Here is a 12,514-nt window from a genome sequence, read left to right as displayed (position 1 = left end):
ATTCACACCAGTCCAAACTGGGTGATGTGTCCAAGACTGACCAAGAAATACAGTGACATATCTAACTCCTAAAGAAAAGTTTAAGCAGTCTCTTCAGTCTTTTTAAACTTTGCACTGATTGGTTCTGTTTACTAAGGTTTTTTACTCCAACACCTAGACTAGAGTTTTCTTTGTTATAAGCTAAGCTATAAAAGAAAGATTTATATTAACTGTGAAATAAGTTAAATAACTCAAAGTAAAATGAGGAAAATGTCTTTCCTATGATGGAGTATTAGGCCACATTAAGAAGAAAAATATTATTTATCATTTTGAGAATAAAATTGAAGTTTCAAGATTAAAGTTGTAATTCTATTTTGAGAAAAAGAAATCTGAATGTTACAGTTGTTGTATCAAGCAAACTGTCATGGCTGCTTTACCCTCTGCAAAACGTCTTGTGTAGTTGGGTTAATGAGATCGTACTTCAGAATCGGTTTTAGTAAGAAGGAGGTTATTTCTTAGCACATAAACAGAGTGTGGAGAGGACTTTAAGGACATTAAAAAGATGGGATAGAAAGTCAGACGGAAAACTGTATTCTCAATAATGATCAATATGATCAATAATATATATTACTAATATATTACTAATGCTCCTTCATACTTTTCTACCTGTTACCAACATTAACAGAAAAAAAGGTTTATATGAATGACTCGTATAACCTCGTATTTAATGTCTTGAAATATACATATATATATATATATATATATATATATATATATATATATATATATATATATATATCAAGATTTGCAATAACGGTAATTACTCAGTAGAAAATGTGTGGTGCCACTTTACCTTCCAACATTACTCCTTTGCACAGAATTGACAGTAAAAAAGGTATTATTTATATACTTCTTACTGTCTTAGTGCTTTCTACCAAGCATCTTAGTCCTTTCAATGTAAAGAATGCAACAACACCAGCTTGTAGCTCTGCATGCACCTGTCTCTTCATGATACAAACCAAAAGTGAAAGTAATGTGAACACTTCTTACACTGCGCTAAAGTAACAAATACTTCACATTGGCAACCTGTTTAAATGCAATAATTTTGAAGCATTATGAATGAAAGCTAACTCCATGTTTAAGTGAAAAGAAATGAGATTAGCAAGGCTATCTGCTTTTTTTAATGGTAATAGCAGAAACTGAAAAACATAAACACAGCACAAGTTTTAAAGTGTTCAAACTTGCATGGACAGGGACAAGCAGAGTTCGGTTACACGGGTGGTGATATGCCTCACTGTTCACTCACTCTTTATTAACTGGTTCTTAAACAAAGAGAAGATGTTATCTTAAACTGGAAATTTCTGATTATTGCAGTGCATTGAAAAACAAATCGGACAAAAAATGAAATGGTAAATGCAGAAAGGCTTGAAAACTTCAGTGCCATTGTCTCACAGTGACAAAGCAAACACTGATATACGTTTTCTTTTCTTTTTTTTCTTCTTTTTTTTCTTCTCAAGAGACAGACACGGTTTTGAGTTTAGTTAAGCATTATGTGGTCAAACCAGTTGAGCTGCTGTGCAAGGTGTGTGCCATTGTGTTCCTCCTTGAATAATTCTCACTCAACGGGCTGCATTAGAGTGGATGAAAGACATGCAAGTAGGTGTTAAACTTGTTTATCTAGGCACAGTATACCAAAAACAGCAACACAAGGAATTTTTGACAAAGGCACAGAGAACACATTATCAAGTGCTGTCCAAAAAAACAGAACAAAAAACCCAAATAGGAACTGTTAACTGTTAAAGTAACACTCTGTGTACTGTTTAAGAATACTTTAGTCTTATAAAGGTTGAACCTTGTTCTGATTAAAAAAAAAACAACAACAAAAAACCCCAGAAAAAAACCTCCTTGTGGACTTTGAACTTTGTCGTTTGTGTTGGTTACACTGTAATCAAGAATTCGGAGCAGGAAGTTTTAGGATTATGCGCATTGCTGAGTCTCAGTTGCAGACAGGAACAGAAAGAAAGAGAGGCAGGGAGAGAGAGGGAGGGACTTGTCTTGATTCAGTACAATGACGTGCGGTGTGGTGCAATTTTCACATGACTCAAGCACTTGTGGGATACTTTGGTAAGGTGTGGAGCTGAACACCCACTGGAAATGCACACTTTGGAGTGGATTACAACACGAGATTTTAAAGAAAGTAAGACTATTTCTCTATTAGATTACTAATTTTGCTGTAGTTTTATGTCATTATACTCCTGTCTTATCTAATGTCAGACTACAGTGTTCTTATTTTTCATGTTTGAATGCGTTTTAAGCAAGGACTATTGAGTTAACAGCGAACACTGTAATGGATTTGTTAACAACACAAAGATTGCCAATGCCAGTCAAGTTGCTAGATCTAAATTGTATTGATTAAGTTATTCTGTTAAACAAAATAACTTATTTTTTTTATCTCTTTTTGACTAGACCATAAATAAATGTGAAACACATATTCATATATGTGGGTTTATAGTTTATCTCAGTGCCTCACTCCCTTCCTTGTACAAATAGAGTTTCTATGTGTATAACTTCCAATCTCTAACCCAGCTGATGATCAGGAAGCAGCCAAATTACTCGCTTAACAAGGTTTGAATGTTGCCCTCAGAGAAATATGCGTAGAAGAATGCTGTAGGACTGCTGCAGATACCTAAAGAAGAATGTTGGCTCTTGGATGGTCCTTCTGGTGTATTTTACTGAGTCTACACATGCCACTTCATGGCTTGGAGATTTTTGAACATGACAGCCACAAAGTCATTTGCTCACAGGTACTATAATTTACAGTGCTTAAATACACCGACAATGGCATGCCCTGTACATAAAACACAGTTTTCATTGATAGTTTATCATAATGTCCCTGAACATTTTCATTTCCTGTTTCACCAATCAAGTTATCTGTTCTTAAACATTTAATTAAAAGCAGACAAAAGGTTATATGATCAGACTGTTTTATGTTTTATAACATAGTCATCAGAACTGCAAATATTGCCACCCAGGCTCATTCAGTAACAAGTCAAATGTTTTTCCTCCAATTTTTTTTCTCCTTAAAGGGTCTCTCTAAATGCAAGATGAAAGATGAGATGCCTGTTAATCCCAGCAAAAACACTGTGGATGTTCAGACACTAAAACCAGATTTTAAGCTCTGCTGTACGAACAAGACAGCATGTGCATTATGTTTGGTGATAGACATAGAGTTTAACATCGATCCAGATGAAGACACGGAGGATCAAGGCTCCTCTGGCTCAGAAATGGAAGAATACAGAGAAGACAAGATCACTTCACAAGGTATTTGAACTCCACTTATAAGTTCAAACATCAGCCTTGTATTAAAACAAAAGGAAACTGTAACGTGCCTTTTTATGTGATGCAATTTTTAAACTTTTGTCTTGGTTGAAGGAAAGCCACTACAGTGAGCAATGACTCTTATTTACTTGAAAGTCAGAGTTACTTGCTGCGATATACAAGCAGATGTGTTTTGGAAGCCATCCAAGTGAGATGTAGAAGAACATGTCCTGGCATGTTGGGAATCATCACTGGAACAATGAATGAGCAAACATGGAGTTTATTTGTGAAATGGTTCGTGTGAAATGAACACGTGTTTGGCTAACAAAACAACAATTTAGCTCACAATAAAAATCAGTTACATCTGATTTGCTTTTTCATAAGTCAATCTGAAGAAGCAGAGGTTTGTTGCAACGCTGTCATAGATAACAGTGGCACAAGTGAAAACCACTAGCTTCAGTTACTAATGGTTAGTAATACAATATAAGTCAAGCGTCTTGACAGATAAGACTACTGGCTTATTGTGGAAATGAAGTTTCAATTCTTTCTTATCCACACCTTCGTTTGTTTCTGTGTTACCACAGGGTCATTGACAGTATGTTATTGCACAGAAGCGTCCATGCCAAAGTGCAAGAAGGTGGTGTTTACAGTGAATAATGAAGCTCTTACTCAACAAAACCAGCTAAAGGTATTGTAAACCCCATGTACTTTGCACTGCCATTACTGCCTCACTCCCAGCATACTTGTCTCATTAACGCTGATCTGTATGTGACTTCTACAGATCTCAGTGGTGATTACTCAGTCAGATGGCTTTCCCTTTGAAATCTCCCTGATTGTCCGTAGCTCAACTATAACTGAAAGGGTTGCTGCTCCTTCTTTTAATGAAGGTGTGTATTTTTAATTACGTTTGAACTATAAAGCTACAGCTTATTACACATCTGGCAACAGTGACATATATACCTGTTTGTTCTCAGTGTGCTCCCAGGAACTGCAGAAAACTTTACCAGAGTGTCAAGGTAAAACACACAATCAAACAATGTCCCTGTGCATTAAAGCAAAAAACAACAAAGAGAGAGAGAGAGAGAGAGAGAGAGAGAGAGAAAACATACCTAATAACTGACACTGATTTCCTCTTTTCAGTGCCCAAATTCACATTTGCAGTAAACTCAAAGATGAATCAAGTGGAGCTGCAGCTTGAAGACGGGAATAAGATCCCCCCCTCGATGTGCATCCAGTACGAGCAGAAAGGAAGGTGTCAGGTTAGTGATATCAGTGCCTTAATTTCATGACATTTATAGTTTGTCATTTATATTCTGTACATGGCTGGTGTAGGTGAAGCTAATTTTATTACTTTTAGTGTGTGTGAAGAAGGTATTTAGTTTAAGGAATAATTCGAGAATTTGAGGAGGAAATGCTTTCACTGCTTTATTAAATGCACTGCAAATAATAATAAGTAATCATTAACACTGCAAAGTAACTACCTGATAAACATAACCTGATAAATGTAGTGAATATTGTCTTCCTCTGCCCACAAAAGTAGCTGGGCAATTAGGCAAATTGTACTAAAGTTGTACTACTCTTCGCTGAAGCCATTTTAAATGTTACTCTGCAGAGTTGGAACAGGATGACCATACCACTGTACTCCGTAACCCGCTGCATGTGTCTCCAGGTATCATCAGCTCTTTTACATGATTTCTCCTGGCTAATATCAGCAGTCTTGTGTCCCATGCAGACTTATATGACTATCATATTCACATATTCACATGTCCTATAGCTGTGGTACGAGGATGGACAAAGGTCTACACGGTCACTACAATGCCCCTTCAATAAATCTGGTGAGAAAATTTGAGCAATGTGTATTTATTTAATTGGGATGATTACCTCCTTGAAATGTAGACATCATAACTCACTATGTGTCTCCCCTAGATTCTCTAAATGAATCACAAAAGAACATATGGGAAAATATCACCGTGTCAAAGCCCCATGTACAAATGACCAGCTTTGGAGAAATGTTATCCTGGAACGTGTCTGCACCTTGCAGGCTGGATGGTAAAGTGTGGCTGCTTAAGAAACACAGTCGAAGCAGGAGTGCCTTCAGCCAACAGCTGGAAAATGGCACTGCATGGAAACAAAACATCAAGGGACTCTGGGTAAGAAGTGATACAGCCTAGTGAGGCGTGCACTCCTCTTTTTCAGACTCTTCACTATCTATCTATCTATCTATCTATCTATCTATCTATCTATCTATCTATCTATCTATCTATCTATCTATCTATCTATCTATCTATCTATCTGTTTTCAAGACCACCTGAAAATGGTAAAAAAAAAAAAAATCATATTTTACATGGTTGGATCTTAACAAGGTTCCATGTAGAGCTTCAACATCCAACAAGAAGAAAGACAAAACATTTTTTGGAGCACGCAATTTATTGAAAACAGTGCTGAAACAACTCAGACAATTATGGCGCCCCTTCCACTGTGGCGTGTAGAAAACATCTCAGGTGGGATCTGCTTGTCATGCCACTAATGTTGGAATCAAGGTTACATTTTTTCTCATCAGAGAATAAAACTTTCTTCCACCTTTCAATGTCCCGTGTTTGGTCCAAACGGTCAGGTATATGGATTTCAAGAGACTCTTTTTGCGACCCTGCTTATGCAGTTCAGCAACCTGACGACACTCAAAAAGGGAACATTTTTTTGCTTTTGCCTTCAGAACATCGTGACAGTGTGATTACCTGACAGAATTTGACAATGAATCAATTTTTTTTGACAGATTTGGCCTTTTGATCAGCTGTAAAACAGCCTGTTTCAGTTTCAGCGTTGTTTTCAAAAAACTACATGCTCAAAAATGTTTTGTCTCACTCCCATTTCTTCTTGTTGCATATTGAAGCGCTACTTGGAACCTTGTTAAGATCCAATCATGCAAAAAAATTTTTGCCATTTTTGCAAGTGGTCTTAAACTTTTGATCGGGATTGCATGCACTATATCAGTTTGTTCCAGCTCTTAATTGAAAATAAAGGACATTTGCAACGAGTGAAGTACCAATATTAGTATCAATGTATCTGTATTAGACAAAAATAAAATAAAACAGTGTCTAGCTGAACACCCTATTTTATAAACTAATAGGATTTGCAATTGTTTCATCAGGTGAACACATTTGTGTTTGAAAATGTACCCCTCCGGTCCTTGCCGTGTTTGATGGTAAAGTATTCCAAAATGTATAGACTTAGTCATACCTGATTCCTGAACAGAGGTAACTTCTTTGTTTTTATTTGTTTGTGCAGATGAGAGTAAAGGGAATGGAACATGACCTAGGTCCATTTTGTTTTGATGACAATGGTAGGTACATGTCACATTTTAAAAATTGTAAAAGAATAGCATTCTTCTATTTTCTGAAAAGGGATTTTATTTTTTCCTAGTTGCAGCTGGCAGGTGGCGCTGGAGTCTCCTAGCCACTGCTGTTATGCTGCTGGCTTTCATTACTGTGCTGTTGTTATGGTCCTTTCATAAATCTATCAAGGGTAAGTTTGAAAATTTCCTTTTCTTTTTCGCGTTAGTAGTCTAACAATAACATCGCGTATTCACGGTGCAGCGAATCAGTTATTTGTGAAGAGATAAATATCCATGTAGTGATAAATCCAGTGATTTAAATTTACCTGTTCTTACTTTTATAGGATGGGTGTGGAGCTGGCAACACGGTGGGATAGTAAAAAGTGAGTTTTTTTTCTCTACTTTCACTAAAACACACAAACACATACACCCACAACAATACAATTCTAACTTACTTTTCTCTAAAGTTTGTAAGATGCGTCATGTTGTCCTGCTGAGCCCCCCAGACGTGGATGATGCCACTTCTAAGTTGGTGTGTCAGATCGGGTCCAACCTCAGCGACAAGGGCTTCAGTGTGTCTGTCGACCAGTGGAGCAGGAGGGAGCAGTGTAATTGGGGGCCTCTGCCATGGCTGCATTCACAGCTGCTGGAGCTTAACAGCCTGGGTGGCCGAGTTCTGCTGGTTCTGACACGTAGAGCCTTGGAGAGAACCGAAGAATGGATGCACTGGAACAAAGATATTATCAACGAAAGCATGGGGAACAAAGAAAATGATCTACCAAAGCTGTGGTCACCGTATTCTGATTTGTTCACAGCCTCCCTGTCCCTAATTCAAGCTGACAAGCTCCTTGATAGAGCTGGTAAACGTTTCGTTCTGGTGAAATTTGATTCCCACCCAAGAGAGACTCACACCAGAGACAGGTGTTTACCAGAGCTTCTTCAGGGGCTGCCACTGTTTAGTCTTCCCTCTCAGAATCAGTCTCTCCTAGCTGAGCTAACTGTGACAAAGACAGAGAGAGGATCATATGGAGGAAGGTGAGGTACTGCAATGGCTAAAAAGGGACCAAGACCAGCAAGAGGGCATCATCGTGTAAATCTTTTAAATCACCCAAATGTACTTTAATAAGCTGTATTGCTTTTTTGTGTACATGAAGAATATGTTCATCAGAGTTGGCTGCCATGAAGATGATATGTTAATGAAGAATAAGACTCCCGACTCAGTGATAAGTGATACAAATACAGTCAACAAATTCCATACAGAGACCATAACCAATAATCTGTTGTTCTAAATCTCCACATACCTTCAAGCCTTATTTTATTTTATTTTTTAAATCTGCTTAAGCAGAAGCAGCTGCTGTACCAGGACAGTGTATACAAACTGACAGTATAAACTAAGTCCTGACATGTCTTGAGATGATCATCTCTGTACACAAAGACAACGGCAAAAAAATCTGGATGATCTATTCATTTTGGTCTTTTAGGGGATTTTTTGAAAGCAAGAACGATTATAGTCTTATTGTCAAAGCTGCAAAACTGTAACTCCTACAGACTAAAAATAACCGTGCACGGAAGCCTGTCCACACCTGTCTATAACTATATTTGCCTCTGTTTTTGTTTTTTTGTTTGGTTTAAAAGCTAAAACACATCGAGTTATGATTGGTCTTTGGAAGGACAGCGGCTCTTATTGGGCCAGTGTAAGGACTTACTGAAGTACTTGTTATAAGTATTACCACATTCCGTAAGAGCGGTGTCTTGGGACGGATATGTGCTCCGCCCGCGCGGGAGGTGTGAGTTATCTCTGCAACCGAACACAATGTAGCCAACAGCCGGGTCATGTGTCAAGCGGGTCTGTCTTGGATTCACTTCTTTTAAAGTTTTCTGCCCGTTTCACCCTATAGCAGCGCGAAGGTAACGAATACTCTTCATTTCAGAGTCAGTTTGTTGCTGGTCGTGTTGCTTGTTTTAGTGTCAGATTTTCTGTCGGCTGATATGTTTGTTTTTTTCAACGTGAAACATGAAGAACCAGAGACTGGCATCAAGGCTACTTTATATTTAGAAGCACGGTAACCGAGTACGTCCGGTTTCTTTTGGTTTTGTTTGTTTGTTTATGTTAATGTTCGTTTTTATATTGAACCAAACAGTGGTGGAACAAATAAATTAACTAAGAATATTTTAGAAGTTAATATCCTTTATATGGAAAATCCTAATTAGGGTGTGTTAAGCAATGTATTCTGTTACCCCAGCCAATACTGGAGGTTTCCATTTTTAGACTTTTCGGGAAGTAAAACAAAATTTATTAGCTTTATAGCAACTTAATAATTTCTGCTCAAGTGTGGTGCATAATTTGCTACAGCTGCAGATAATATTGAGTACAATGTAAACAATGTAACCACTCTACTGGGCAAACTAGGTGATGACATCATTTCTAAATTACCACAAGCCTCTTTTTTTCAGCATTTAGTTCAATAAAAAAAATCAATCAATAAATAAAAAACAGTCAGAACATATAAGACAACAAATACCTTTGATATGATATATCTGTGATGTTCCAGTAACTGTTGATAATAGCAGTTAATTGATATAGCTTTCAGAACTGTAATAGTATTTTTGTGTATTTTTAAGCAACCTTTGTTTATATGTAAAACTTTAATATATAAAACCTGTGTCAAAACAAAACAAAAACGTTTGTGTTATGTGTGAAATATTGTGAAGCAGTGTTGGAGACCATTAAATATAATTGTGGAAAATAACTGATATTGTCATGAAGTAAACAGATAAATCTCACTTTATCTCTACTAACACAAGCACCATTTCGTAAAGACATGGTATTTTGGAGCAAATTCATAGTTTCATCTTCTGGCCAGATGGGCATGAAGAGTCTCCACAGAAACCTGCTTCAGGGTGTTTGTCTATGGAGTCTGCTGGCTGTTCAGGTGAGCAGTTGTCCAGATAGCTGCAGTTTGTGTTCAGGGCCAGAAAATGACCAGTGTGAGGAATGCAGAGATGGATGGACACTCCATAATAAGATCTGTGTAGGTACTGTATACAGAGCTTCTTTCTGGAGTCAAGACATTATCACTTATATATTTAATTTTTTTTAAAAGGTGTTTTTACATTTTTAAATGTTATGTTTTAGACATCGATGAGTGTGGCACACAGCTGGGTAACTGTCCTCCAAACAGTTACTGCTTTAATACAGAAGGATCCTTTGAGTGCAGAGGTCAGTGCCTTAGAGTTGGTGTTAAAGAAACTATGTTGGATACTCATGCAGAAAATTAAGAATTGGACCTATTGCTCACTTGTTTGCTTATTATTTGCAGCAGCTTAAGAATGCAATGCAGGCAGTGGATTAAAAAAAAGGAAATGACCCCTCTTTTCTCAGGCTGCGACGTGGCCTGTGTGGGCTGCTTGGGTAGCGGACCAGCACGCTGCAGGAAATGTGCTTCTGGGTACAGACTGACAGGATCCAAGTGTTTGGGTAAATACAAGAGAATAGTTTGTGCATGATATATGCATGAGTTCCAAAAATGCTGGAACACTGTAAAACTGGCCTGTGCCATATTGTGTTGTAATAAAATACCTGGTATGATTCTTTCTCACAATATAAAAGTGTTTTTGCAATATTGTTGCCTTAAAAATAGCACAAAATGCACAAAAATGAGACAAGCTCAGGTGTGTTTGAAGAAAGAGCTTGTATGTCAGCCTCCAGTGAAAAGAGTACACTGAAAAAATATGCAAGAAAATTGTTCCCATTAGAGGTCAAAACAACAAAACTTGAGGCAAAAACACCATTGAGTGCAACCAGGCTATGAAGGAGGAGATACTAGTAGATGATTAAATGTGAACCAAAAGCAAACCAATGACTCAGTAAAGCATCACTAGCTATATGTACTAGTTTCACTCTATATGACAGACAGAGCAAAAAGTAGGTGAAAAATAATGATGCAGGTACATGGTGGAAAAGTAGAGCTCCAAAGTTCTAGCTGCTTAAAAAGTCTGACCATTCTGTTGCTATTGTTTTGCTCAGATATAGATGAATGCAGTGACCGTGTGCTTGCCTGCCATGGTCTCGATGAGATTTGTACCAACACAGAAGGATCTTTCCGTTGTGACTGCGCTGAAGGATTCATCCGCATGGACAGTGTTTGCGTGAAAAAGCAGTTGCCTCGTGAGTGCCACCTAATGTTAACCATGGACACTTACAAATACATGAACAGAAAATTTGCTCAAAGGAAACCAAACTGAATTCTTCTTTTCTCCCACCCTTCTGCAGATTTTGAGGAGAAAGGTCTATTTGAGGATATCCAGGATGATGAGGTGGAGATACTGAAGCAGATGTTTTTTGGGGTGGTCCTTTGTGCTCTGGCAACACTTGCAGCAAAGGGAGATTTGGTCTACACATCTGTGTTTATGGGAGCATTGGCAGCCATGGCGGGTTACTGGCTTTCTGATCGAGGCGACCGATTGTTAAACAGCTTTGTAAAGGGACATTAGAGTTGCAGACTTTTGCAAAGAGAACTTTACAGGAAATGGACAAACCAATGCGCTGCTGCTTAGAGTGGCCATGGAGTTTTGCATTATTTTGTATTGTGTGGAATATAATATGTGCTTTTAAAAATGTCTTGTTTGTTAAAGTGTATAAACTATTACTTTAAGTTTATGCTGCTTATAAAATTTTTTGATTCAGGAGGGTGACATTTAGTGTGCCTTATCTTCTGCAAGTCTGCAGATTTTTCTCAGACTCATGGATTTAAATTGTTTTTCCATAAGTCAGTGTGTGATATCATGGTCCTTATGGAGTACGGAAAAGAAAATATATTTGTGCAGTGAGATTACAAAAGGTTGATTCAGTTAAGCAGCTAAAGAGTTGAAGTGCATTTGGTGGTATCTAACATCGTCTTATTTCGTAGAATAAAATTACAGATGTCTTGAATTCTATGTGCACATTGCAGTTTTAGTGAGTTTGATTACGGAGATTCAAGTAAAACCTGTTAAATCTTTAAAAGTATTGGCACAGGCACCCAGGAAAAACTGACTTTCAGGGTCTCAAGTATCTTTCTCACAAGGACATTAATGAAGCTGCAGACATCTAAATACCACGGTGAATGTTGTCTCACTTTACACAAGTAAGAGCCAAAGAATCCAAACTAAAGATCTAAACAAAGGGGGGAGAAGGTATCTTAGCAGAAGGCTTAGGAATAAAGTCATGTGTTTAGATTATTATATATATCAAACAAACACATTAATGTTGTGCTCCTGCAGCAGTCCAAGGTAATGACCATGGCCAGTTTTCCATATAAAATGCTGCTGTTATTTGTATGTACTGCATTAGAAATGACCAACGATTGGGGTTTTTTTTCTCTGTATTTGGAGCAGCCAAAATACAATGAGAGGATTCTTTCACCACCCTTTTTTTTTTTTTTAGGTACACCTGTTCAGCTGCCGTTTATGCAAATATATAGTTGGCTAATGATTTAAGTGACTTTGACTATGTCAAGGTTGTTGTTGCCAGACAGCCTGGTCTCAGTATTTCACAAACTGGTGATCTATTTAAAATTTCCCAACATAACCATCTTTATAGTTTACAGATGATGGTCCAAGGCATGTGGACCCCAGCTCAGCAGCCAGACCCTGAACTTTAACATGTAGCAAAAGCAGCGATGAGCAGTTAGGCTGCTGCCTCCATTTCTACCTGTTCATGTTTCTGAAGTCAAAGTCTCTCTGTGCTGGTTTTCATCTTTGCTTTTTGCTGTCAGCACAAACTAAAGGAAAGATTATGTGTCCTCATTAGGATCCTGATTTGTGTTGGTGTATGGAAATTTGTAGTAAAGCTGTTATGTTCAATGCTTTCCATGTGCACATTTTTCAAGGTATAAATGCTCAAAT

General features: G+C 37.6%; 2 protein-coding genes across 5 annotated transcripts; both read left to right on the top strand.

Moving 5' to 3' along the window:
* The first annotated feature begins 2,069 nt into the window (after positions 1–2,069).
* Positions 2,070–8,798, top strand: LOC309706165 (uncharacterized protein). The gene is made up of 15 exons (XM_082532451.1): positions 2,070–2,176; positions 2,624–2,783; positions 3,066–3,300; positions 3,882–3,985; positions 4,079–4,184; positions 4,272–4,313; positions 4,438–4,556; positions 4,910–4,966; positions 5,072–5,132; positions 5,224–5,447; positions 6,446–6,499; positions 6,583–6,637; positions 6,718–6,819; positions 6,973–7,011; positions 7,096–8,798. Exons 2-15 carry the CDS (start codon positions 2,676–2,678, stop codon positions 7,665–7,667), a joined length of 1,878 nt encoding a protein of 625 aa, XP_082388577.1. The 5' UTR covers positions 2,070–2,176; positions 2,624–2,675; the 3' UTR covers positions 7,668–8,798.
* Positions 8,445–12,512, top strand: creld1a (cysteine-rich with EGF-like domains 1a). Of its 4 annotated transcripts, XM_082532455.1 has the most exons (7): positions 8,450–8,536; positions 8,649–8,699; positions 9,493–9,664; positions 9,765–9,848; positions 10,011–10,106; positions 10,656–10,796; positions 10,902–12,512. In XM_082532455.1, exons 3-7 carry the CDS (start codon positions 9,493–9,495, stop codon positions 11,120–11,122), a joined length of 714 nt encoding a protein of 237 aa, XP_082388581.1. In that variant the 5' UTR covers positions 8,450–8,536; positions 8,649–8,699; the 3' UTR covers positions 11,123–12,512. The 4 variants fall into 4 exon arrangements, with proteins under 4 accessions (XP_082388580.1, XP_082388581.1, XP_082388578.1 ...); XM_082532454.1 differs by lacking the exon at positions 8,649–8,699 and having other exon boundaries at positions 8,445–8,536; XM_082532452.1 differs by lacking the exon at positions 8,649–8,699 and having other exon boundaries at positions 8,455–8,536; positions 9,434–9,664.
* Positions 12,513–12,514: the final 2 nt, after the last annotated feature.

The sequence above is a fragment of the Aulonocara stuartgranti genome (assembly GCF_965226115.1).
Source record: "Aulonocara stuartgranti genome assembly, chromosome: 5".
NCBI classification, from domain to species: Eukaryota; Metazoa; Chordata; class Actinopteri; order Cichliformes; family Cichlidae; genus Aulonocara; species Aulonocara stuartgranti.
The sequence above is the reverse complement of the archived record's forward strand: the minus strand, read 5'-3'. Positions and strand labels throughout refer to the sequence as shown.